Raw genomic sequence first — 26,610 nt, forward strand, 5'->3', positions numbered from 1 at the left:
AATTCCAAGAAAGTAGATGTGCCGATGAACCTTCTTCGTGATTGTATCGAGGTTCTTGTCCCAGGATTGATCGTCCAAGATGTTAACCCCTAGGTATCTGAAGCTGCTAACTTTCTCCACCATCGACCCAAAGGTCTCTCAGAGATATTGTGAGTCTTCGAAAGCCTTCCTCCATGGAAGTTTTACGACAGAGATGGGATGGTATTTGATAAGATCTGGAAAGGTCACCGGGAATAGATAGGATAATGGGAATTGAATTATCCCTGATCTTATTAAAAATGTCAGAACAAGTTAAAGGGATTGTGTGGCCTATTCCTGCTGCTTGTTTGTTTGGTTATATGATGCCTCAAAGTGCATCTCACCTGCAGATTAAATTAGTTCAAGAAGTATACCAGATAATTTTAATAAAACGCTGAAGATTAGATTTTGTTTCACACTTCAGTTATTGGTTAAAATAGCGTTGAGTGTCAGTGTAATGCTGTTTACAGTAATTTTAAACTGTTAGGTTTGAAGATCAGAGATATGAGCTAAATGCAGGCAACTGGGACAGGCCCAATATACCAACTTAGTCGGCATGGACAAGGTGGGTCGAGGGGCTTGATTCCGTGCTGTACTACTCAGTGGTACTGAAGTGCAAGTTCCATCAATGCACGGTGGTGTGCAATCTTTGCAGCCACCTCTTAAAGCAATGGCCATATCCAGTCAACGGTACAACTATACATGATTACAATCGAGCCGTCCACAATGTACAGATACAGGATAAAGGGAATAACGTAGCGTGCAAGATATAGTCCAGTAAAGTCCGATTAAAAATAATCCAAATGTCTCCAATGAGGAAGATGGTACCTTCTTCTTCTTGCGAATGAAACATAAATAAACCAAAGGAGTAGTTAGATCTCAAGCCGGGAGTTGAGCAGTCAGGTTGTTGTCTCTGCGTCAATGTCTGCCAGGCCCTGAGCTCCATTTGGTGGGTGGTAGAGCAGGCCCCCAGAGATGACATGCTTGGCTGTCTGTTGTTCTGCTCCGCATTCACAGGCTGGACTCTGGCGGAGTTCCCATCTCCACATGCTGGCATTGAAACGCCCAACTCCAGTACCAAGTCTGTTGAGCTTCACCCATGCTCCTCTGGGGAGGTCAGACCCTGGACAGTTTTATCTGGTGAAGAGATGTAGCTGTGTAATGGAGATGAGGTTGCCTTCCACTCCTGTGACCACTTGGTGGCTATCCAGTGTGCTTTTGTCTCAGTTGGCTGGATGGATGCTCGGAGTTGTTTTCCATGTGAAGCAAAGGGGTGACGTCCACTTCAGTCAGGGTGGCCTCTGCTCTCTGCTGATAGCCGGATGGAGGAGGTGATCTGGGTCCATGGCACGACGAGATAGTGCCAGAGTTGCTGCTTGCCTTCGGATCCTTGCAGGCGGAATGCCTGTAAATATAGGGAGCTGCTCGACTGGAGTAGGTTGAAGGCACCCAGTGATGGTTCGCAAGGTGCTATTCAAGCTCGTGTTTACCTGGCTAGTATGTCTGCTTCTACTCAGGACTGCTTAGTTGGTGATAGGATGGTTCAGTTGCCTGATAATAGCTGGAAATAAACTGTCCCTGAATCTGGAGGTGTGCATTTTCACACTTCTGTACCTCTTGCCTGATGGGAGAGGGGAGAGGAGGGAGTGACCAGGGTGAGACTGGTCCTTGATTATGCTGCTGGCCTTGCCGAGGCAGCATGACGTGTAGTGTTGTGCCGCTCCTGGCAGGCATGATATCTATAATACCTGTTCATCAGTTGGCCTGTTTTTAACGAGGTTGCATGGTCACACACTGGTGACTGTTTTCATTCCACAGCGGTGATGGGGAGAAGGAGCGATTGGCCGTGGTGGGATCACCCTACTGGATGGCACCCGAGGTCCTGAGAGGAGAGCTGTACGACGAGAAGGTAAAAGCAGGCAGCTAATGCAAGCACGCGGCCACTCGTACAGTAACACATGACCCCCCGCGACAAGGGTGCAGTCAGAGAGCACGGAAAAGGCCCTTTAAGGGTCAAGAGTGTTTTATTGTCATATGTCCTGAAACAGAACTATTAATTTCTTACTTGCAGCAGCACAACAGACATGTAAACATAGAACTCTGTAAAACCCACAAGAAACAACAAAAAGTTTTTTTGTGTATATATAAAATTATGCTCTAGTGTGTATGTATATGTATATATATATATATATATAATATGTGTGTGTGTGTCCATATATATTCCTTGTTCCTTTCTGGGACATATGACAATGAAACTCTGTGTATGAAACAAGTTGTGTATGCCCTCAAGTTTAGGTAGTTCAGAGTTTATTTGGAGTTGTGGTGTTTGATAGCCTGAAGGTTGTTGGGAAGAAGCTGCTCCTGGACCTGGTCATTATAGTTTACCTCTATACCTCCAAGGCTCCTATACCTTCTTCCCGATGGCAGGAGTGAAATGGGGTTGTGCCCAGGGTAGTGTGGGTCTCTGATAATGCGCGCTGACATTTAGAGGCCGTACCCCATGTCGGTCCCGTTGATGATGGGGAGGTCAGTACCCGTTAATGGACTGGGCCGTGTTCTCCACTTTTTGCAATCTTCTTCCTTGGTATTTGAGTTGCCAATCAAGATGTCCCATCCATTTGGATCAATGCGTCGATTGGCAGTCTGTGACCACATCTTCCATTTAAAATGTTGCTTCCCTCTCACCCTGATGCAGACGGATATCTTCGCTTACGGCATCATTCTGTGCGAGATGATTGCCAGAATACCCGCTGACCCCGACTACATGCCCCGCACTGAGGTAACAACAACCACCCTGCATTTATTTTGTTCCTTCGAGTTTAATTCATTTTGGAGACACAGCGTTGTGTTTGCGCTGACCAGCGATCGCACGTACACTAGTTCTATCCAAAACACCGGGGTCAATTTATGGAAGCCAATTAACCTACAAACTTGCATGTCGTTGGAATGTGGAAGGAAACCGGTGAACCTGTAGAAACCCCACCTGGTCACAGGGAGAATGTACAAACTGCATACATGCAGCACCCATAGTCAGGATCGAACCCAGGTCTCAGGCACTGTAAGGCAGCAACTCCACCGCTGCACCACTATCCAAAAATCTCACCCTGAACGTTATTGAACCATTGAGTAAGCGTTTTAAAGAAATACTTTAAAAGAGCAATCTTTAACATTTTAACTTTTTTTTTGTTTTGAATTTAGTTTAATTTAGTTTAGTTTTTAGTTTTGTGAAACAGTGCAGAAACAGGCCCTACGGCCCACCGAGTCTGCGTCGACCTACGATCCCCGCACACTAACACTATCCTACACACACTAGGGACAATGTACCATTTTTCCAAAGCCAATTACAAACCAGTACATCTATGGAGTGTGGGACAAAGCCAGAGCACCCAGAAAAAAACCCACACGATCACGGGGAGAACGTACAAACTCCATACATCCAGCACCCGTGGTCGGGATCGAACCCGGGTCTCTGCCGCTGTGAGGCAGCAATTCTACCGCTGCGCCACTGTGCTGCCCCACGTTCTGGAGGTTAATGTCTTAAACTCACTGCCGGAGAAGGCAGTGGAATCAGATATATTTCTCAGAGGGGAAGAAAAGCTTGGTGTGTCCCTGAGCATAGTCGCTGAAGCCAACCACTGACAAGTTACCAAGAGGCACGGAAGTGTGGAGCTTACTTGTTTCTCGGCCCTTTTGACATACGCTGCACCTTTATTCATCTCAATTGTGGGCAGAACACAAAGTGCCGGAGTATCTCAGCGGGTCAGGCAGCACCTCTAGAGGACATGGATAAGCGACTTTTTGGGTCAGGACCTTTCTTCAAACTGATTGTAGTGGGAGGGGGTGGGGGAGAGAGAAAGCTGTAAAAGAGATGGGGGCAGGACAAAGCCTGGCAGGTGATGGTTGGATACAGGTGAAGTTTTTTGTTTTTAATTTGGCAGACGGGTGCATAAAGGACAGAGATGAAGGGGAAACAAAAGGCTGACAAAAGGGGAGTAAAGTAGACAAAAGGGTGTTGATAGGAGAGAAGAGTTTTGAAAGATCAGTGAAATGTAAAGCCAGAGGGAGGGATATAGGTGCAAGGGAAGAGGGAGGGGGGAGTGGGGGGAGGGGTAGAGAAAGGTAGGTGGGAGAACGGCAGAATAGCACTGGGATCAGGTAAGAGGGAAATGTTTCCACTAGCGGAGAGTAAAGGACCAGAAGAATAAAAGGACGTTCCTTTAGAAAGAAGATGAGGAGGAATATCTTTCGTCAGAGGGTGGTGAACCTGTGGAATTCATTGCCAAGCCTTTGGGTATTTTTAAAGCGGAGATTGACAGTTTCTTGATTAGTACGGGTGACAGTGAGAAGACAGGAGAATGGGGTTGAGAGGGATAGATCGCCCATGATTGAATGGCGGAGTAGACTCGATGGGCCGTATGGCCAGATTCTGCTCCTGTGAATTTATAAAATGTGGTAAAATGGGATTAGCGTAGATAGGCATATTGGTTGGCACGGACAAGTCGGGCTGAAAGACATATTGCATAATATACAACGCTTTGAATAGAAAGCTCACTATAACTCACTCTCTGCACTTAATACTTCTTTCACTGACACCTTCACTGTGCTTGATGTGCAAGTATCTACAAGCACATGTACGGTGACATTCTTTTTCTTTGCATACAGTTCAGTAAAGTGCAACTGTACGTAAGCACAATCCTAGATTAAGTACAAAATGTATAGAAATAGCGTATTGAGTCTGAGGAAAATAAGGTCTCACCAACAACAATATCATAAATGAGTAGGAAGGAACTGCAGATGCTGGTTTACACTGAAGATAGACACAAAAAGCTGGAGTAACTCAGCGGTTCAGGCAGCATCTCTGGAGAGAAGGAATGGGTGACGTTTCAGGTCGAGGCCCTTCTTCAGACTGAGAGTCAGGGGAGAGGGGAACTAGAGATATGAAAAGGTGCAAAGAACAAATGAATAAAGTGTATGAAAAGAACAAATCAAAGCCTGCCAGATGATCAGGGAAAGGTGCTCACAATGGTTCATTGTTGGCTGTAATATGAGTGATAACGAGTGATACAAATGTTGAAACTAAGCAGAAGGACAGCGAAACTAGTAGGATGACTAGGGGTGGGGGAGGGATGGAGAGAGAGGAAATGCAATGATTACTTGAAGCTAGAGAAATCAAGATTTATACCGCTGGGCTGCAAGCTGCCCAAGCGAAATATGAGGTGTTGCTCCAATTTGCAAATGTCCAACGAATGAACAAGTTTTTAAGAAGGAACTGCAGATGCTGGGAAATCGAAGGCAGACAAAAATGCTGGAGAAACTCAGCGGGTGAGGCAGCATCTATGAAGCGAAGGAAATAGGCATGGACAAGTTTTATTGCTTGAATGATAAGCAGTGAGCAAGTAATTAGGAAGAGATTTACTGATCTTCATCCAGCAGTATTATGACATTAGACACAAAATGCTGGAGTAACTCTGCATTATGATGTTATTGTTCAATCACCTGAGAGTTATTGGTTATTGATTTATTGATTTATTATTGTTACATGTACACAGTGGGGAAAAAAATGTTTTTGTGAGCTTTCTTACCATAGATGAATACATCAGGTAGTGAAAAAAGGAAGTAAAGGTAGAGCCCAATATAGTGTTACAGCTAAAGAGAAAGATCAGATTTTAAAAAGTGCAAGGGCTGCAATTAGGTAGATTGGAGCATCAGGAATACAACCTAAGCTTATGAGACAAAATGCTGAAGTAACTCAGCGGGTGAGGCAGCATCTCCGGGGAGAAGGAATGGGCGACGTTTTGGGACTGAAGAAGGGTCTCGACCCGAAACATCATCCAGATGCTGCCTCACCCGCTGAGTTACTCCAGCATGTTGTGTCCATCTTCAATTTAAACCAGCATCTGCAGTTCTTTCTTGCACACTAAGCTCATGAGAGGTCTGTTCAAGGGTGTTATAACAAGCGGGGAGGCAGCTGTTCTTGAATCTGATGGTCTGTGTTTGAAGCTTTTTTACCTTTTCCCTGATAGGAGAGGGGGGAAGAGGGGATGATTGGAGTATGAATAGTCCTTGATAAGATCTCATCCTCAGGATAATAGTGAATTAAGTTAAGGTGCTTCCTGAGCAGTACAACACAGGCAAAGGCCCTTCAGCCCCCAATATCTGTGCTGAGCATGTCAAGATAATCTTGTTTGCCTGCCTGTGATCCATTTTCCTCCATAATCATGGTTCTTTCTAAGAGCCTCTTAAATGCCACTGTCGTGTCTGCCTCCACTCCCACCCCTAGCAGCACATTCCAGGCACCCACCGCTCTGTGTAAAAATAAAATGCCCCACACATCTTGTTTAACCTTTGCTTCACTCACCTTAAAGCTATGGCATCTAGATGAGGGTGCTAACAGACACCATGTGGGGGTGAGGGAGGGGGGTTGCAGAAGGGAGTCATTGTGTGTCGCTGTCATTTAGTGGATTTTATTGCACACAGGCTTGCTCATGTATCCTTTCTCTGGATTTGACCCGGAGCATTATTCTGGGCTGTGGAAAGGGAGAAAAGTTGGCAACTTCGATTGCCCATTCCGTATAAACGGGCATTGTGCCTCTTTCAGCTCTAGCTCCCTTTAGCCAGTTTTTAATAAGCATTCCTTTTGGGAAATAACATTGTTGATTTATTCAGATCTGAACGGCTTGCGTGAGTGTTGAGAAATCCTACTTCAGGCCCAGGCAACCCTGCCCTGTGCAGCTTTATGCCCCTGTCCCACTTAGGAAACCTGAACGGATACCTCTGGTGACCTTGCACCCCACCCAAGGTTTCCGTGAGGTTCCCGGAGGTTCTGGTCACTCTCCCTAATGGTCGAAAGTGGTTTCCATGTAGTCGAGGCTTCTATCTTCCTTCGATTATTTCAACAAAATCAAAACCGGCCTCGACTAAAAATAGGTTGCCGTTTGGTCGAAGCCAGTGGAGTGGGGTCGCTATTTGCTTACAATCTCCTTCGCTGACCGGCCATTATTATTGGCTCCTTGGAGTTTTCAGCAAAGATCCTATAGGATCTTTGGTTTTCAGGACCTAGAAGATCCGCCGGAAGGTAAAATGCCCGCTAACGTTATTAAACTTCTTAAAACTGTCTCCACTCCTTCTCCCCCTCCCCTTCTCTCCCCTTCTCTCGCCCCTTCTCTGTCCTTCTCTCCCCTTCTTTCCCCTTCTCTCCCTCCCTCCCGCGCTCCCTAAAGGACTTACCGTGCTCTGTGACAGCCGTTTACCTTCCTCTTCATCGCGCAGACAGCGCTCCTCCGCTGTCCCTGGCCCCCACCTTCGCTGTGTGTGTGTGTGTGTGTGCGTGTGTGTGTGTGTGTGTGTGTGTGTGTGTGTGTGTGTGTGTGTGTGTGTGTGTGTGTGTGTGTGTGTGTGTGCGTGCGTGCGTGCGTGTGTGTGTGTGTGTGCGTGCGTGTGTGCGCGCGTGCGTGTGCGTGTGTGCGATCGGCGGCAAAGATCCTGTAGGAACTTTGGTCAGTAGATGCAGCTCACGCTTCAATCGAGGCTTTCCAGGCGAGTGACAAAAAGGTCACCAGAGGTTTCCGTTCAGGTTTCCTAAGTGGGACAGGGGCATTACTTTACTTTAGAGGTACAGCGTGGAAACAGGCCCATTGACCCACTGAGTCTGCGCTGACCAGCGATCATGTGTACACTAGCACCATGGGGACAATTTACAATTTTACCTAAGCCAATTAACCTACAAACCTGTATGTCTTTGGAATGTCGGAGGAAACCGGTGCACCGGGAGAAAACCCACATGGTCACCGGGAAAATGTACAAACTCCATACAGACAGCACCTGTATTCAGGATCGAACCCAGTCTCTGGCCCTGTGAGGCAGCAATGGCGTCACTGTGCCATCCTAAGACAAGCTATCAAACAAGGTTGACTGCTGCAAGGCGCTGCTTGCTGTACAAACTGAACAAGCTGGCTGTGAAGAAACTAATACCTTTACTCATTATGGTTTGAAATCTCTTTGGTCCCAGCCATAAAGTCCAACACGGTTTCATTGCACAGCGGCGCAGCTGGTAGAGCTGCTGCCTCACAGCGCCAGAGACCCAGGTTCGATCCTGACCTCGGGCGCTGTCTGTGTGAAGTTTGCACATTCTCCCTCACACCGCGTGGATTTTCTCGGGGTACTCTGGATTCTTCCCACATCCCAAATCTGTAACCTCCATAGTGTGGATGAGATACTGGGATAACTTTGAACTAGATTGAATGGGTGATTGAAAATTGGCGTGGATTCAGTGGGCCGAAGAGCCTATTTCCATTCTGTATTTCTAAATTATAAAAAAACATAAGCATCTCAGAGTTGGCTAGATTATGTTCTGAAATATCAGGAATTGGATAGTTGTGAATGGTTCCATGCTGTCGACTGAATCCATACTGAACCTTTTCTGCAAGTTTAGTTTAGTGGATTGTCACCTTGTCGTGGTGGAGAAGCTTGTGTGGACCTGGGATCCTGAGAGCGATGCCGTCTGGAGCTACGCTCCTGGTAAGGCCACCCTTGGCGGTAGGGTCGAGGGGGAGGTCTCTGACAAAGAGCAATCCAACCAAGACCTCAACGGTGGAACAGGCGGAGGACGATGGCTGACCTTAGTGGAGCGTCACAACGGCTGGGAAGGCGGATGAAAGCTGCAGCAGAAAAGGGTCTCCGGTCGTCTTGGACTCCATGCCACTGGAACCTGACCCAGATCTGTCAAGGACCGTGGGGTGGCTGTCTGTGCACTAGTCTCCCCCACGTTAAACGAAGCCATGCACAGGCGTCCTCCATATAAGGACTAGCATCCTGGAGACACCCATGGTCAGCCATGACCGAAGGGGGGATAAGAAGTTTAGTTTAGAGGCACAGCGTGGAAACAGGTACTTCAGTCCACCTAGTCTGCGCCGACCACCGATCACTCACTCATACTAGTTCTACCCTGCACACTGGGGCCAATCTTTACAATTAACCTACAAACCTGCACGTCTTTGGAATGTGGGAGGAGACCAAAGCACCCGGAGAAAACACATGCAGTCACATGGAGAACCTGCAAACTCCACAGACAGCATCTTAGGTCAGGATTGAACCCGGTTCTCTGGTGTTGTGAGGCTCTACTGCTGCCCTACTGTGCCACCGCTAAGCGTTTGGTTGGACACTATGGGCTGAGCCATACTCCAGGCTGAACTTTCACTCGCCCAGAGTGTATAATGCAGTGATCTGAGAGGAACATGTGCCATTTCCCCAGATGTAACACTTACCATCATTTGACAAAGAACCTGTTTTCCCCGATCACTCACTTTGTTGCTGCATGAATTTTGAATGATCAGTCTGTGACTGGGCTCCACAAGCTGTGAATTATTCAGAAGGGGACTGTGTGTGCCAAGTGAAGGCCTTTCTCTGCATTCAGTACTACCTTTGTGTAGGTTCCCTGTTTGTTAAAAGCGATTATTGAGGCTTAGCCATTGTACATGGAGCATTCAAATTATATGTGCTGGCACATAAATTATTCACATCACCTTTGCAGCAACTGGCCTTCAGTATGACTACTTTCCATCAAGACTGATTCCCGTCAATCCTATCAACAACTGGAGAGCGGTCCTAAGCCACTATTCACCTCATTGAAGATCCTCGGTCTATCTTTAATCGGACTTAGTGGGCTTTATCTTGCATTCAACGTTATACCCTTTATCAATTGACAATAAACTAATCTAAAAGAGGAAATGGCAGGCCAGACAAAAACAGATATGAGCAAATGACACACATTGTCCCATTCTTGCTGAGATTAGTACAACACAGTGGCACAGCTGGTAGAGTCACTGGCTCACAGCACCAGAGACCCGGTTCAATCCTGACCTCGAGAACTGTCTGTGTGTGGAGTTTGTACGTTCTCCCTATGACCGCGTGGGTTTCCTCCAGTTTCCTCCCACATCCCAAACACATGCGGGTTTGCAGGTTCAGTGGCCTCTGTAAATTGCCTCTTGTGTATTGGAGAGAACTAGTGTACGGGTATTGGTTGGTCGGTGCGGATTCGGTGGGCCTAAGGCCTGTTTCTGCACTTTATCTTTTCACTAAACATGCGGGTTTGTACACTAATTGGCCTCTGCAAATTGCCCCCAGTGTGTTGGGAGTGGAGGAGAAATTGGGAGAACATAGAATTAGTGTGAACGAGTGATCGATGGTCGGTGCGGTCTCGGTTGTCCATTTCCATACTGTATCTTTCAATCAATGTCAGAAGGTGGTGAGTTGGGGAGAAGAGCAGGGAAGAGCGACTGGCATTTTTAAACACCAATCTGTTGTTAAACCTCCAATGCAAAGCAGCAGCCATTTTACAAAGGGACAGAATTCCCACAGTGAATAGTGAGGAATGGACACCTTAATCTCTGATTTAGTTGAGACAAGCCTTAACCTTTTAAGTTGTTTCTTTCACGTCCATGAAAGTTTAGGGTGGTACAGACAGCGGGTAGTGCAGCTGCTGGGTGGAGTTTGCATGTTCTCCCTGTGATTGTGTAGGTTTCCTCTGGATGCTCTAGTTTCCTCTTTCATCCTAAAGATGTGCAGATTGGTAGGTTAATTGGCCACTGTAAAATGCCCCCAGTTTTGTGGGTGAGGGGTAAAATCTGGCAGTTGATGCTAGTGTGAGGTGAATAAGATGGGATCAGAAGGACACACAATGCTGGAGTAACTCAGCGGGTCAGGCAGCACCTCTCGAGAACATGGATTGATGATATTTCAGGAAGAGACCCTTTGTCAGGCACATTCCAATCCATGTTCTCCAGAGATGCTGCCTGACCTGTTGAGTTACTCCAGCACATTATGTCCTTTTGTGTAAACCTGCATCTGCAGTTCCTTGTTTCCAAAAGATGGGATCAGTGTAAATGGGTACTTTATGCACTCAGTGGGCCTGTTTCCGTGGTCATAGAGTCATACGGTGTGGACCTGAAGAAGGGTCTTGACCCGAAACGTCACTTATTTTCTCGAGATGCTGCCTGACCCGCTGAGTTACTCCAGCTTTTTGTGTCTTATCTTCAGCGTGGAAAATAGCTCAACTTGCCCACACCAACCAACATGTCCCATATGCACTAGTCCCACCTGCCTGTGTTTGGCCCCTTAACCCTCTAAACCCTCTAAACCTGTCTCCGTGTACCATGTAAAAAATGTTCTTAAACGTTGCAATAGTACCTGCATAGAGGTGGATGGTTCTATGACTTGAAATTCACTGAGATTTAGTAGCTGGAAAATTACCCATCCAATTATAAATTGTCCCCAGTGTGTAGGATAGTGCTAGTGTACGGGGTGATCGCTGGTCAGCTGAAGGGCCTGTTTCCATCCTGTATCTCAAATGTCTAAAGTTCATAATTGTGCATTTGCAGTAAGTGGCCCAACCTCTCACCAGAGCAAGAAAACACACAACGTACTGGAGTAGCTGAGCAGGTCAGGGGGCATCTCTGGGGGAGATGACTAGGCAAAGTTTCCAATCAGGACCCTTCTTCAGACTCACCAAACAGGCCACAGAGCTTCCAGAAACACACACACGCACACTGCGCCACCTGCTGATGTTAGTGCGTAGTGCATGACAGTCCAACTTCCTTCCTGGTTCCAAAGGTCTCTCAAACATGTTCACATCACATCATGTTTAAGAAAGAACTGCTGGTGGAAAGAAGATGCTGGTAAAATCAAAGGTAGACAAAGATGAGGGTTTCGACCTGAAACGTCACCTATTCCATCTATTCCACCTATTCCATCCCTCCATAGATGCTGCCTCACTCGCTGAGTTACTCCAGCATTTTTTGTCCACATCACGTCATTGTTGCTATTGGAGCTGCAGGGGTACATTTATTCTCTCTTCTGGTTATCCACAAAGTTAAATCAAAATAAATAGTTAGAGTGTACAGTGAGTCATCATATTGCTGGCTAGCTCTTACAACATTCTGTGGTGGAAGGCATGCCGTTGGGTTGCATCACAATTTGGTTTGGATACTGCTCTGCCCTAGACTACAATCAACTGCAGAGTTGTAGATGTAGTCCAGTCCATCACACAGAGCAGACTCCCAACCATTGACAAAAAAAGAACACAAAGTGCTGGAGTAACTCAGCGGGTCAGGCAGTCTCTCGAGAACATGGATAGGTGACGTTTCACAGAGTGCTGGAGTAACTCAGCGGGTCAGGCAGTATCTCTGGAGAACATGGATAGGTGACGTTTCACAGAGTGCTGGAGTAACTCAGCGGGTCAGGCAGCATCTCTGGAGAACATGGATAGGTGACATTTCAGAGTGCTGGAGTAACTCAGCGGGTCAGGCAGTATCTCTGGAAAACATGGATGGGTAATGTTTTGGATCTGTACCCTTCTTCAGACATCCCCACCATTGACTCTATCTATACTTCATGCTGCCTCAAGAAAGCAGCCAACATAATCGAGGATCTTTTCCACCCTGGTCATTCTCTCTCCTCCCCGTTTCCAGCTTGCAGAAGATATAAAATCGTGAAAACGCACCACCAGACTAGGAATAGCTTCTTCAGCTCTGTTATCAGACTACTGAACGATCCATCCATAAGCTAGGATATTGTCCTGATTTTACAACCTACCTCTTTGCAAACATTGGACTTTTCTCTGGAACTTTTACACTTCAATGCTGAGACAATATATATTCTGCAGTCTGGTATTTTTCCTCTTATCTATACCTTTATTGTACTTGTGTATGGCTTGATTGTGTTTTCTTGCAGTATCATCTAATGTTATTGGATAGCACACAAGCAAATGCTTTTCACTGTACCTCAGTACATGTGACAACAATAACCCAATACCAATCCCAGCTTAGACTGGCAGTGTCCTCTTGTTAGAAGAAACTGCAAGTTTCAATTCAGTACTGGATGCACCTTAGCCCAGGCTAAGATTTCCCCATTCCCGCCATACATTCATTTCCTCTTATTCTCTCCCCCTCCCCCATTAAAACATGATTGGGGACATAGTGGGGAAACAGGCCCTTCAGCCCAACTTGCCCACACCGACCGACATGGCCCATCTATACTAGTCCCACCTGCCTGTATTTGGCCCATATCCATCTAAACCTGTCCTATCCATGTACCTGTCTAAATGTTCCTTCAATGGTACTTTTAATTGCACTGTATTGTCACATGTACCAAGGTATCGTTAAATTAATTTTGGTATACAGTTCAGTACAAGTATCACTATACACAATACACAAGACAAATGAGCATCTCAGATACAATACAAATGTGTAGCAGTGGGACAGTATAACTGAGACAGTATAAAGTCGCCAGAATCAGTGCCATTTTCAAGTCCCACCTGTTATAGGTGTAGAGTTCTTGACCTGACCATGCAGGCCTGTTGTCCTGGTAGAATTGGTCCTCTGTGCTGCTGCAGGCCGCGCCCAGTACAGATGCAAGGCCTCTTTGTGCAGCGCCCGGTCCAGCCGAGCCCCACGCTGCTGCAGGGCCTCCAGTGGCCCACTCCACCGTGCAGGGACTGCGCTTCCACCCTTAGCCGGTCAGCTTACTTCTCTTAAATGTTGTGATTGTACCTGCCTCAACTACCTCCTCTGGCAGCTCATTGCATATACCCACCACCCTTTGTGTGAAAAAGCTGCCCGTCAGGTTCCTATTATCAGTATCAGTATTTCTTTAATATCATTTCACTGAGTACTCGCATACACAGAGGAAACGAAAAAACGTTGCTCAATCGGTTTCCCCTCTCATCTTAAACATATGACCTCTGTTTCTCGATCCCCCTACTCTGGGTAAAAGATTCTCTGCAATTACCGATCTGTTCACCTCCTGTTTTATACACCTCTACAACATCTCCTCCTCATCCTCCTGCTCTCCAAGGAATAAAATCCTAGCCTGTCCAACCTCTCCCTATAGCTCAGACCCTCCTGTCTTGCACTGTTTTCAAGAGAGAGTTAGATTTAGTTCTTAGGGCTAAGGGAATCAAGGGATATGGGTAAAAGGCCAGAACGGAGCACTGATTTTGGATGATCAGCCATGATCATATTGAAGGGCCGAATGACCTACTCCTGCACTTATTTTCTATGTTTCTATGTACACTGTTTACTGTACTTGCACAACAGACAACTGACAGGCTAACGTCAGTGCTCTCCACCCTCTTGCAGAACTTTGGGCTGGATGTGAAGACCTTCGAGAAGATGGTGGGAGACTGTCCGCCTGTATTCCTGGACCTGGCTGTCCTCTGCTGTGATGTGAGTCTCGTAAAACTCGTAAAACTCGTCAAAGTCCCTGTAAGAACTGAAATGTGTGTGCAGAATTAAAATGAGACAACGAATGGTGGAGCCCTTGGGTGTATTGAGAGACTTGCATCCCCGAAAGTCTCAGGGTGGCACGGTGGTGCAGAGGTAGAGTTGCTGCCTCACAGTGCCAGACACCCGGGTTCAATCCTGACTACGGGTGCTTGGAATGTGGGGGGAAACCGGAGCACCCATAGTCAGGATCGAACCCTGGTTTCTGGCGCTGTAAGGCAGCAACTCTACCTCTGTCCCACCGTGCTGCGATAGGCTAGGTTTCTTAATTCGGTCAGAGAAAGCCTAAATTATGCTTAGTGCATAATTTGTAAATATATCTGAGTCTCAGTCTAAAGCACTCTGATGGGATGGTGGGTGGCTGACAGAGGCGTAAAGGGCCTGTCCCACTTAGGTGATTTTTTCGGCGACTAGGCTGTCGCTACATGGTCGCGGGGTAACGCCTGTATGGTCGTGAGTAGTCTCCTCAAGTCGCCTAAAGAGTCGTAAAGTTTTTCTGGTCTCCGCTGGATTTTGAAATGTTCATAGTGGACATCCTAATGGATCGGCGGTTGTCGGTAGCTTGCCGTCAACTAGTTGGTAGGTCGTCGTAGCTTGTCGTAGACATCGTCGTCCGGGGGGGGGTGTCCAGTCGCTGCTTTTTCGCCAACCAGCTATGGCTGTGACAGTCGCTGGCAATCGCCGAAAAAATTGTCTAGGTGGAACAGGCCCTTAAATAATGCTACAATAGTGCAATTTTTATATTACTGAATTGACAGCGATAGCTTTGGATCACTGGTCCTAAGATGCAAGTTTAAATGCCACCATGACAGCTGGGAAATTTAAAATCTGAGTAATTAAGTGGAATATATGATTCTATTATAGAAAAAAGGCATAACAGTAACCATGAGGCCATTAGATTGTTGTAAATATAGATCTGCTTCACTAATGTCTTTCAAAGAGGAACTCTATCATCCTTACCTAGTATGACATCCCCGGTCCCAAAAACATGACTGAATTGTCACTGCCTCCTCAGCTCTGGATCAACCAACATTGCTAATGCATCCATAATATCAGAAACAAATAGAAAAACCATTTAATGTGTAACATTTAGATATAGCATTCAACCTTGTGCCTCAGGCTCAAACAGCACGGAAACAGGCCCCACGGCTTAACTTACCCACGCCGACCAAGATGCCCCATTGATTCTAGTCCCACCTGACCCCATTGACCCATATCCCCCGAAACCTTTCCTATCCATGTACCTGTCCAAATGTTTTTTAAATGTTGTTATAGTGCTTGCCAACTACCTCCGCTGGCAGCTTGTTCCATACACCCACATCTCTCTGTGTGAAAAAAGTTGCTGCTCAGATTCCTATTAAATCTTGGTTCTTGATTCTCCTATTCTGGGTAAAAGACTTTGTGCAATCTCCTACCTCCTACACTATTTCCATATCTCTTAATTTCCTCCAGAAGGTGACTTATCTGTTTTGAATGAAATTAATGGCGGAACTTCCCTAGTGTCGAATTCCAATGATTCATCATTATTTGAATGAAATGTCTCATTCTACTCCTTCATCTGTATAATTATAAAACTCTGAGTGTGTGTGTGTGTGATCATATTTTCTCGAAAAAAACGACACGCTAACGGTAAAATTATTACATATTCCGGTAGAGATTTATCCCCTGGAAAGATTAATGCATTGTTTCTTGAGTTATTAATGAAAATGTTCAAAAATCTGAAATAACTTTGAATCTAAACGAGATGGTCTCACTGATGACGTCACAATGGGTCTGCTGCGCGCAGCCTGCACTGTGTTTCACGCGCTGCGAGTAATGCAGGCCCCCCGACTCGTAGTCCTTTGGTCGCCCGCCATCCGCCCAGCCCACTCGACGTCTGCCAGCCCGCTCAGCGTACACCCCACTCGCCGAGTTCAAGTCCGCCATCTCCCTCTCTCTGCCCCCTCCCCCTCTCTCCCCCACCCCCTCTCTCCCCCCCCATCTCCCCCTCTTCTCTCTCTCCCCCTCCTCTCCACCCCCTCCTCCCGCCCCATCCCTTCTCCCCCTCCACGTTATTCAAATGACGAGCAAGTCGGGCTCTGGATTGAAGCCGCCGAACTCGCAGTCCTTTGGTTGACGCCCGCTGCCCGGCCTCCTCGCTCTCCTCCTCCTCTCCCCCCCCACACCTCCTTTTCCCCCCCTCCTCACTCCCCCCTCCTCCTCACTCCCCCCTCCTCCTCAACCCCCCTCCTCTCCCCTTCCCCAGCCTCTCTCCTCTCTCTCTCCCTCTCTCTCCCCCCCTCACCCCCACCCATCTCTCTCTCCCTTCCCCCCCCCCCCCCCCCCCATCTCACCCACCCCCAGGTCTCCTATACATGTGACAGGGACCCAACGAGTCCCACTTAGTCTAGTAACCAATAGTTGGTCTTTTTCTTTAATAAATGAAAATTGGGCCAGGATTCTTATTGGGACAAGAATTTGGTTGAGTGGTTGAATCAATTGTTCCCCCGGTAAAGTCTACCATAGATACAAGAGACTGCACATGCTGGAATCTTCAGCAACACACAGAGTGCTGGAGGAACTCAGTGGGTTAGGCAGCATCTGTGGAGAGAATGGGCAGATGACGATTAGGGTTGGGATCCTTCTGCAGACCGATGGGCAGATCGTCTGTCTGTTCCCTCCACCGGATGCCGGCTGGCTAGCTGAGTTATTTGTGTTTTGCTGAATTAATCTACGGTGCTCGGTTTTGCAAGTGATTTTGTTTAGATTAGTTTAGAGTTTCGAGCTACAGCACAGAAACAGGCCCTTCGGCCCACCAATTCCACGCCAACCAGCGGTCACCCCGTACACTTGCACTATTCTACATACTAGGGACAGTTTAAAATTTACAGAAGGCAATTAACCCACAAACTTGTACGCCTTTAGAGTGTGGGTGGAAACCGAGCCACCCAGAGAAAGCCCACGCAGTCAGGGAGAACGTACAAACTCCACACAGACAACACCCGTAGTCAGGTCGAACCTGGGTCTCTGGCGTTGTGAGGCAGCAAATAGGGTGGTGGGTGTATGGAACAAGCTGCCGGAGGAGGTAGTTGAGGCAGGTACTATCGCAACATTTAAGGAATGTTTAGACAGGTACATGGATAGGATAGGTTTAGAGGGATACAGGCCAAGCATGGGCAAGTGGGACTAGTGTAGATGGGACATGTTGGGCAAGTGGCCAAAGGGCCCGTTTCCATGCTGTATCAATCTATGACTATAACTCTACCGCTGCACTACTGTGCTGCCCTAGGTGGTCTGCATGTATTGTCTAGGCAGGAATCAGTTCAGCTGGCTATTCATCGGGAACACAGTGAGAACATTGATATATTGCTCCCGGATGGGCAATTGCGAAGGAATCATTACCCAGTATGAGGTTGCAAGTAAAAAGTGATTTATGTCATTTCCCTGGCAAACGGAGATAACATTGTAGGTCCAACCTGATGCATCCTAAGAATAGGCAATTCATAAGATGGAAAACCTGAAACGGTCACTGGCAGGAATTTCCCCAGAGTGAGTGTTTCCCTCAAATGGCAGTGTCAACATGGTGGTATCCCCTCAGCCAAATGTATTTGTGGTGTTTGACCATGCTATGTATTAAGTGCTTAGTTATACATATATATGGGTAACAAAGTGACGCAGCTGGTAGAGCCGCTGCCACAAAGGGCTCGAGGTCCAGATTCGGTCCTGACCTCGGCTGCTGTTTGTGTGGACTTTGCATGTTCTCCCTGTGACCGCGTAGGTTTGCTTCGGTTTCTTCCCGCATCTGAGATGTGGGTTTGTAGGATAATTGGTCACTGTACATTGCCCTTGGTGTACAGGGAGTGGATGCAAAAAGTGGGATAACATAGAACTAATGTGAACAGCTAATCGATGGTCGGCGCGGACTTGGTCACCCAAATGGCCTGTTTCCATGTTGTGTCTTTCAATCAAAAAAGGGTGGCACCATGGCACAACGGCAGAGTTGCTGTCTTACAGCGCCAGAGACCCGGGTTCGATCGTGAGTACGGGTGCTGTCTGTAAATTGTGGACAAATTGACTAGGTAAAATTGTAAATTGTCCCTGGTGTGTGTAGGATGTTGTTAGTGTGTGGGGATCGCTTGTCGACGTACGCTCAATGGGCCAAAGGGCCTGTTTCCACGCTGTATCTCGAAACTGATCAAAAATGGTATGGGCAGTCAAGGACCAACTGATCAACTTGCAACACTAAACTCATTAGAAGTGACACAATGTGATCCCTTTAACGAGTGGTCTGAATTAATGTTGCGTTTCCATTTTTTGCACGTTCAGCTGGATTCCTACCAAAGGCCATCCTTTGCTGATATTACGCAGCGGCTGGAAGTGATCCTGGAACAGAGGCAGTACGAGAACACGGAACCAGATGTAGAAACAGCAAGGGAACATCACATAGCCGTTGAAGTATCAAGTGTGCACAATGGTAGGTGTTAAATTGAGCCTGATAATGGGGTAAGAAAGAGGTGGGGATGGAGGGATGGATTAGCAAAGGAAAATTGCACCGAGAAATGAAGTGAGAGTGGGAGGAAAATCAGAGGGACAACGTGAGGTTCAATGGTTTCTTTATTATCACGTGTATAAGGTACAGTGAAATACAGTTTCTGCATACAGCTCAGTAAGATTATTCCCGTACATAAGCACAATCCCCTGGTTAGCACATAAGCACAATCCACAACAGCCGTCTCAGTCCATACGCAAGAAGCGCCGACATTTTGGCTACAAAAGGGACAGATGAACAACTTACGAAAAGAGACTCAAAATTCTGCATGTGTTTTGAAGCTACCATATAATTATTTCCGTTCCTCTGCTGGAAGAGATTGATTTCAGATGTTCCTGCCTTTGCCAGGGTCAGGCCAGTTAGCAATTAGCGTCTGTCCACCAGTCATAGAGCTGTACAGCATGGAAACCGACCCTTCGGCCCACCTTGTCCCTGCTGATTAAATTGGCACACCGGGCTGGTCCCATTGGCCTGCATTTAGCCCATAGCCCACTCAACTCGTCTTGTCCTTATATCTTTACAAATGTCTTTTAACTTGGAATTACAGCTTCTAATTCCTCTCACAGCTCGTTCCAGATACGGACTACCCTGAGTGAAAAGGTTGTCCCTGAGGTCACTCTTACGCTCTCCCCTCACACTTCTGCCCTCTAGTTTTAGAATGCTCTGCCATGGAAAAAGGTCTGGGAGCGTTAACTTTATCCATACCCCTCATGATCTTGTACACCTCAATAAGGTCAGTCCTCTGGAACCCACGCTCCAAAAAAAATAATCTCAGCCAATTTATCCTCTCTCTATTAGCTGTGTGTAGAAAGGAACTGCAGATACTGGTTTATACCGAAGATAGAGACAAAGTGCAGGATTGCTAACTCAGCGGGACTGGAGAAAAAGAATGGGTTGGCGTTTCTGGCCTGGCACCCCCCCCCCCCCCCCATAAGCAAGTCCAGTTAACATTTGGGTGAATCTCTTCTGCACCGTTTGCAAATTAATGACATCTTCCAACTTAAAAGGTCACTTCATGTTGTTAAATAATAATAACTCCCTTAATTGTTGATCTTATATTAGGTGTTGCAGTCCACATGTCACAATAAGAAAATGAGCTGGAAAAGAACATACTGCCCTTGAGCCTAATCTGCTTATCTGGTTGATCTGTTATCTCAACTCACCATCCTGCCCCATCTCCATAACTTTAGTATTCAGAGACCTACCAATCCCAATCTTAAACTTCCTCAATAGCTGAACATTCAGACTCCTCAGTGAACAACTTTCCCTCTCCGTTCTAAATGGTTTACCCCTTATTATTAAACAGTGGCCCCTGGTTCTGGACTCCCCCAACATCGGGAACATGTTTCCTGCCTCTAGCATGTCCGTACCCTCAATAATCTTATATGTTTCAATAAGATTCCCTCTCATCCTTCTAAATTCCAGAGTATACAAGCCCAGCCGCTCCATTCTCTCAGCATATGACAGTCCCGCCATCCCGGGAATTAACCTTGTAAACCTACGCTGCACTCCTCAATAGCAATAATGTCCTTCCTCAAATGAGGGGACAAAAACTGCACACAATACTCCAGGTTTGGTCTCACTAGGGCCCTATACAACTGCAGAAGAATCTCTTTGCTCCTACACTCAACTCAATATACATAGTACAAACCATCATCTGCAGTTCTCAGTTTCTACAGGAATTCATTATGCCTGCTACAAGATTTTCTATTTGTCCTGCTGGCTCTTTGCTTGTGTTATTGCTTAGACCTGAATCCTTCCAGCAGTATCTGCAGTTTCTCTTTTTTCCCCAATTTTAAGCTTGAATGATTTGTGGTCATCAAATCATCTCGCAAAATTCTGTCCCCCAAATTTAATCCCAGCTTCTCCAGTCTACCGCGGAACCAAATTCTGTCTTCCCTTCTACAAAATATTTCCAGTCCCTTCTCCTGGAACTTCCTGCAATACCTACTCCACTGTTCTTTTGGGCTAGCGGATGAGCAAGTTGCTTCCGATCCAAGATTTATCAACCATGTAGCCAATAAATAATGCAGCCATGTGCTTCCAGTGATGGATGGGATACCAACCATACTGCATACGATTATGCTTTACAAGCCTTAATGTATATGTCCAATCTACTTCATTATCAAAGTATAGAAGTTGAGAGGTCATGTTGCAGTTGTGAAAGACGTTGGTGAGGACATATTTAGAGTATTGTGTTCAGTTCGAGGCACCATGTTAAAGGAAAGATGTTGTCAAGCCGGAAAGGGTGCAGAGAAAAATTACGAGGGTGCCAAGATTGGGTCTGAGAAGGTTGAACAGGCTATGATCCTATTCCTTGGAGTGCAGGAGGATGAGGAATAATCCTATACAGGTATACTAAATAATGAGAGGAATTGATTGGGTAAACACGCAGTCTCTTGCTCACAGTAAGGGAATCGAGAACCAGACGACATAGGTTTAGGGTGAGGGGGGAAAGATTTAATAGGTTACCCGAGAGGTAACTTTTTTTTAAACACAAAGGGCAGTATGTTTATAGAACGAGCCACCAGAGGAGGTAGTTGAGGCAGGTACTATCGCAATGTTTAAGAAACATTTAGACAGGTACAGGCAGGGCTGCGGAGTCGAGTGGGTCAGAGCAATTTTAGTGCTGCTAGAGTCGGTAAAAAAGTCCCGAAAGCGACCTCAACATAAATTTCAGAGAATATGTAAATCGGGAAAAATCACACTTGATAAACATACCGCACACTTTATTTCCACCCGAGAGAATGAAAAATCACATCAGTGCTGCCATCTGGCGGCAGAATAATGGATTTTTTTCAAGAAACATAGAAAATAGGTGTAGGAGTAGGCCATTAGGCCCTTCGAGCCTGCACCGACCGGCATTCAATATGATCATGGCTGATCATCCAACACAGTATCCTGGACCTGCCTTCTCTCCATACCCCCTGATCCCTTTAGCCACAGGGCCACATCTAACTCCCTCTTAAATATAGCCAATGAACTGGCCTCAACTACCTTCTGTGGCAGAGAGTTCCAGAGAATAAACAATAAAAAAGCCACAATAGCATAGCTACAACCATTAGACTCAAAACTTTAAGGACATGGGTTTAAAAGGTAGCCTGTAGTTTCTTATTCATGATTCATGTAGTACTTATGAAATGCCATCTTGTGTAACGTCATCATAGCAGATTTAGAATTATTATACCTAAGGGTCTGAGTCGGATGCACAAGAAATCAAGGAGTCAGAGTCGGATTCGGGTGTTTTGGGTATGGACACCACAGCCCCGAGGACATGGATAGGGTAATCTTATAAGGATATGGGTTAAATGCAAGCAGGTGGAACTAGTGTAGATGGAACATGTTGGTCGGTGTGGGCAATTGTAGATGGGACATGTTGGTCGGTATGGGCAAGTTGGGCCAAAGGGCCTGTATGACTCCATGACTGTAAGAGCAGTGTAAGAAATATCTGCAAACATAACCCCTTTATGTAGAAAGTTTTGACTGATACAGCATGAAAGCAGGCCCTTCAGCCCACTGGGTCCATGCTAGTTCTATGTTTTCCCACTTTCATATGCAGTTCTTATGCAAGAGGGGCAATTTTACAAAGGGTCAATTGACCAAAAAGCTGTCACACTTTTGAAATGTGGGAAGCACCCGGAGGAAACCCACTCGGTCACAGGGAAAACGTGCAAACTTCACACAGCCAACCCCCGATGTTAGGATCGAACCAGAATCTCTGGCGGTGATGCAATAGATCGACCAGCCGCACCACTGTGCCACTCTTTATGTGATCAGCAGGTGCTAGTTTTTTTTTTTAACAGCTCTGAAGAACTCCCGAAGCAGTGTACTGGGGCTAAAATAAATGGCCTGCAAGAATCATGATTTAAAAATAGGCATCCATTAGTCAGCAAGATCATGGCTGATCTTCCACCCACTGCCCTGTGCACTCCCAATAACGTCTTAGCATTTAGATATCTGCCGACTTGTTTTCAATGGACTCAGAGACAGATCGTACACAGTTCCCCATGGCAGATTATTCCAAAGATACATCATCCCCCCCCCCGTTTAGAAATTTCAAGGACAGCACGGTGGGGCAGTAGTAGAGTTGCTGCCTTCCAGCACCAGAGATAATTGCAGTACCTCATCTTTATTTTCGCACACGCATCCTTTCATAATGAAGGCAAGCATGGAATTTGCCATCCTAGTTGCTTGCTGAACCTATATATTACTTTTCAGTGATATCTACAAACATCTAAATTACTTTGAATAAACATTTCCCAATCAGTTTTTTTTTTTAAAGCGTTTCCTTGTTTTTAATGGTTCAATGATGCTTTTATTGTCACATGTGCAAAGTGCAAACGCACAGTGAAATTATTTTCTTACAAACAGTCCAGTAGAGTATTGTCATACCTAAGCACATTCCCGATTAGCAAATTGTACAGAAATAGTCTACTGATCCCACACGCAAGAAGATTGGTAATAAATAAATAATTTGAGGAAACTTGCTTTAAGGGATTAGGGAGGTCAAGGGGACGAAGCCCCCCGTTAGTTTAGGTTAGCTGGTGTCAAATTTATTTGCAGTAAATCACGAAAATTCGTAATCTGCATTAATTTATAATATATTTCAATATAAATGAATGACTAAATTCACCTTCTGAATTCAGAAATTATTCAGATATGTTCACTCAGTAGCAGGTGGAGGGAAATCAGCTGGTGATGGCGTTTGTTTGAGTGTTGTTTCTCGTCGTTCTGCTGCCAGATGGCAGCACTGATGTGATTTCTCATTCTCTTGGGTGGAAATAGTGTGCAGTTTGTTTAAAAAGTGGGATTTTTTCCGATTTATGTAGTCTCTGAAATTCATGTTGAGGTCGGAGTTGGAGTCCGACTCCAGAAGCACCAAAATTACTCTGACTCGATAGCCCTGGTTTGCATGATCCTCCGTTATCGCAATCCTGGATGCTTTTGTATAAGGAAGGTTTGAACAATGACATTTGCTGCCATCAAAATGTTAATATGGTGAATAGCTGAGGCGGAAATCGCTGATCCTTCCTTTAACTACCTTGCTAGTTCCAGCCTGTTTATTCCCTCACTCTGCTCTGTCTCTAAAAAAAATCTGTGCATCCACCCTATTTCACTTCAACATCTTTGCACTGCATTCATCTGCTCTATCCCCCCCATGCGTAGGCAGGAACTGCAGATGCCAGTTTACACCGAGGAGAGACACAAATGCTAAAGTAACTCAGCAGGTCAGGCAGCATCTCTGAAGAAAATGAATAGGTAACACAAGATGGGTCTTTTCCCAAAACGTCACCTATTGCTTTTCTCCAGAGACACTACCTGACCAGCTGAGTTACTCCAGCATTTTGTGACTATCTCCTTCATGATTTTATACACCTCTATACCCCTCAGCTACCTGTGCTTGTGCTCCAAGAAGGCACTCTGTGTCTGCCCCAGGAGGGTGTGATGGGATGGTGTAGTGGGATCTTCAATTTGTTTAGGAAGCAACTGCAGGTGCTGGCTTACACCGAAGATAGACACGAAATGCTGGAGTGACTCAACGGGACAGGCAGCATCTCTGGAGAGAAAGAGTGTGTGATGGAATGGTGTAGTGGGATCTTCACTCTGTGTCTGATCCTTTTTTTTTAAATATACAAATACTTTTATTCAGAAAATAAAAATAAACATTCAGAGTATTAACACCATCAAAGGCTGCCTATATTGAGTTTACAAACAAACAGTCATCTCTCGGAGTGTGTGATGGGAGGACGGTGTAGTGGGATCTTCACTCAGTCTGACCCTTTTTAATTATATAAATACTTTTATTCAGAAAATAAAAATACACATTAACACAATCAAAGACTGCCTATGTCAGTAGTTCTTAACCTTTTTGGCACCAGTACGTGCATACGCGAACAAAATACTGTATGTGGTATGTACCTTTGTTAGGTTCCGAAACATGGGCTCAACAAATTTATATGTTAGGTCGATAAAAGTGCTGGAGAAATTCAGCGGGTGCAGCAGCATCTATGGAGCGAAGGAAATAGGCAACGTTTCGGGCCGAAACCCTTCTTCAGACATGAAGAATGGTTTAGGCCCGAAACGTTGCCTATTTCCTTCGCTCCATAGTTACTGCTGCCCCCGCTGAGTTTCTCCAGCACTTTTGTCTACCTTCGATTTTCCAGCATCTGCAATTCCTTCTTAAACAAATTGATATGTTATTTGTGTCCCCTTCATGACCCCCGGCAAAGCCCCTCACGACCCCCCAGGTTAAGAACCACTGGCCTATGTTGACAAAAAAACGATCATCAGATTAATATATGGCCAACTTTATCAACGAAACACTCGACCTCCTGTGGCGACCAGCGTTCACGGAAGGTCTCCAAATTCCCCCTTCAGGGACATCGGCCTGGAAAGGGGCAGGTAGTCAATCCCGGTGCAGCCGTCGACTACCTGCTGCCTGGACCCGCGAATGGCCATCTTGGCCAGGCCCAGGAGGAGACGGACAGGGAGAACTCCCCCCTCTGTACCGGGTGCCAAATATCAGGAGTGTGGGGTTAAAATGTATCCAAAACTTGAGGAACAGTATCTGACGCTGGGACGGTGTAGATGGAGCTTCACCCTGTATCTAACCCTACTCTCCCCTTCCCTCTCCCCCAGGGAGCGGCGGCGAGTGCCGGGAGGCGGCGAGGAGGAGGGACGGCGGTGGCAGCGGGGGCGGCCTGTCCCCCGGGCCGAGCCCCGCTCTGTCCAACAGCCTGCGGGTCCAGTACGAGCCGCGCCTGTCCCGCAGCCACTCGGACATGTTGTCGCCGCCGGCCGAGCTGGGTGCCCGCGTCAACCCCTTCTCGGGCCGGGACGACCTGAAGGGCGGCAAGACCAAGCTGTACGACTCGCCCAGCAAGTCTGTGATCTCGCTGAGCTTCGACCTGCCGATGCCACCCTCCGCCGACTGCCATGCCGGCCACCGCCTGGCCATGCCCACTACCCCTGAGCCGCTGCTGCTGCTGCCCGCCCGCGGCCTACCTGCTCTGCTGCTGCCCGCCCGCTGCCGCTCGCTGCCCACCTCGCCCGTGCTCCGCCGCGGCACGCCCTTCTTCCGCCTGGAGCGGGAGACGGCCGACTGCAGCGACGAGGAGGAGGATGATGTTGAGCGGCCGGAGCGATCAGGAGAGGCCGAGGCCGCCAGCAGCGGCGACAGCGACGACGCTGCGAGGGGGAGCGAATCCGAGCGCCATCTTCCCGGCGCCGGTTCGCCCGAGCATGCGCACACGGCGGCGGCCGGCACCGGAGCCGGCGGGTTGTCGGGCAGTGCGCACGCGTCGGCGACGGTCGCCGGCCCTCCGATCGACAGTGCGCACGCGTCGGAGGAGATGGCCGGCGCTGCCGGAGGCAGCGCGCAGGCGCCGGTGGCAACGGCCGGAATGTCGAGTAGTGCGCAGGCGCCGGCGGCAGCGGCCGGCTTGGCGGACAGTGCGCAGGCGCCGGTGTCGACGATCGACGTGCGTGCCGGTCGGCGGGGCGAGGCCGCGCAGGCGCCGCAGCCGGAGCCGCCGGCCTGCGATGGCGGGCAGGAGCCTGAGGAGGCGCTGTCGTGCACCGGCTGCTGCCTCGGCGGCTTCGCCTTCTTCCCGCCCGTCTGCCTGCGTCCCGCCGCCAGGCCCGCCCGCTACCGCAGCCTCAGCTGTGAGTCCGAGCAGGGCCCCCGGCACATCCCGCAGGCCTAGCCGAGGCCCGGTGAGAGAAGCTGCTCCCCTGGATATCCCCATCACCCCCAGGGTCCCCACAACATCACCATGGAGACCCTTC

At 47.3% G+C, this 26,610-nt stretch overlaps 1 protein-coding gene across 2 annotated transcripts in view; it reads left to right on the forward strand.

Moving 5' to 3' along the window:
* Positions 1-26,610, forward strand: part of LOC116971348 (dual specificity testis-specific protein kinase 1-like) — a 108,663-nt gene that overhangs the window by 79,199 nt on the left and 2,854 nt on the right. The window contains exons 7-11 of one of the 2 annotated variants that reach the window (XM_033018460.1): positions 1,837-1,927; positions 2,714-2,797; positions 14,151-14,237; positions 18,600-18,747; positions 25,462-26,596. In XM_033018460.1, the coding sequence (XP_032874351.1) occupies positions 1,837-1,927; positions 2,714-2,797; positions 14,151-14,237; positions 18,600-18,747; positions 25,462-26,528 (1,477 nt within the window). In that variant the 3' untranslated portion in view covers positions 26,529-26,596. The remainder of the gene's footprint in view (positions 1-1,836; positions 1,928-2,713; positions 2,798-14,150; positions 14,238-18,599; positions 18,748-25,461; positions 26,597-26,610) is intronic. The other variant, XM_033018459.1, reaches the window with a different exon arrangement.

This window comes from Amblyraja radiata, chromosome 3, assembly GCF_010909765.2.
Source record: "Amblyraja radiata isolate CabotCenter1 chromosome 3, sAmbRad1.1.pri, whole genome shotgun sequence".
Classification (NCBI taxonomy): Eukaryota; Metazoa; Chordata; class Chondrichthyes; order Rajiformes; family Rajidae; genus Amblyraja; species Amblyraja radiata.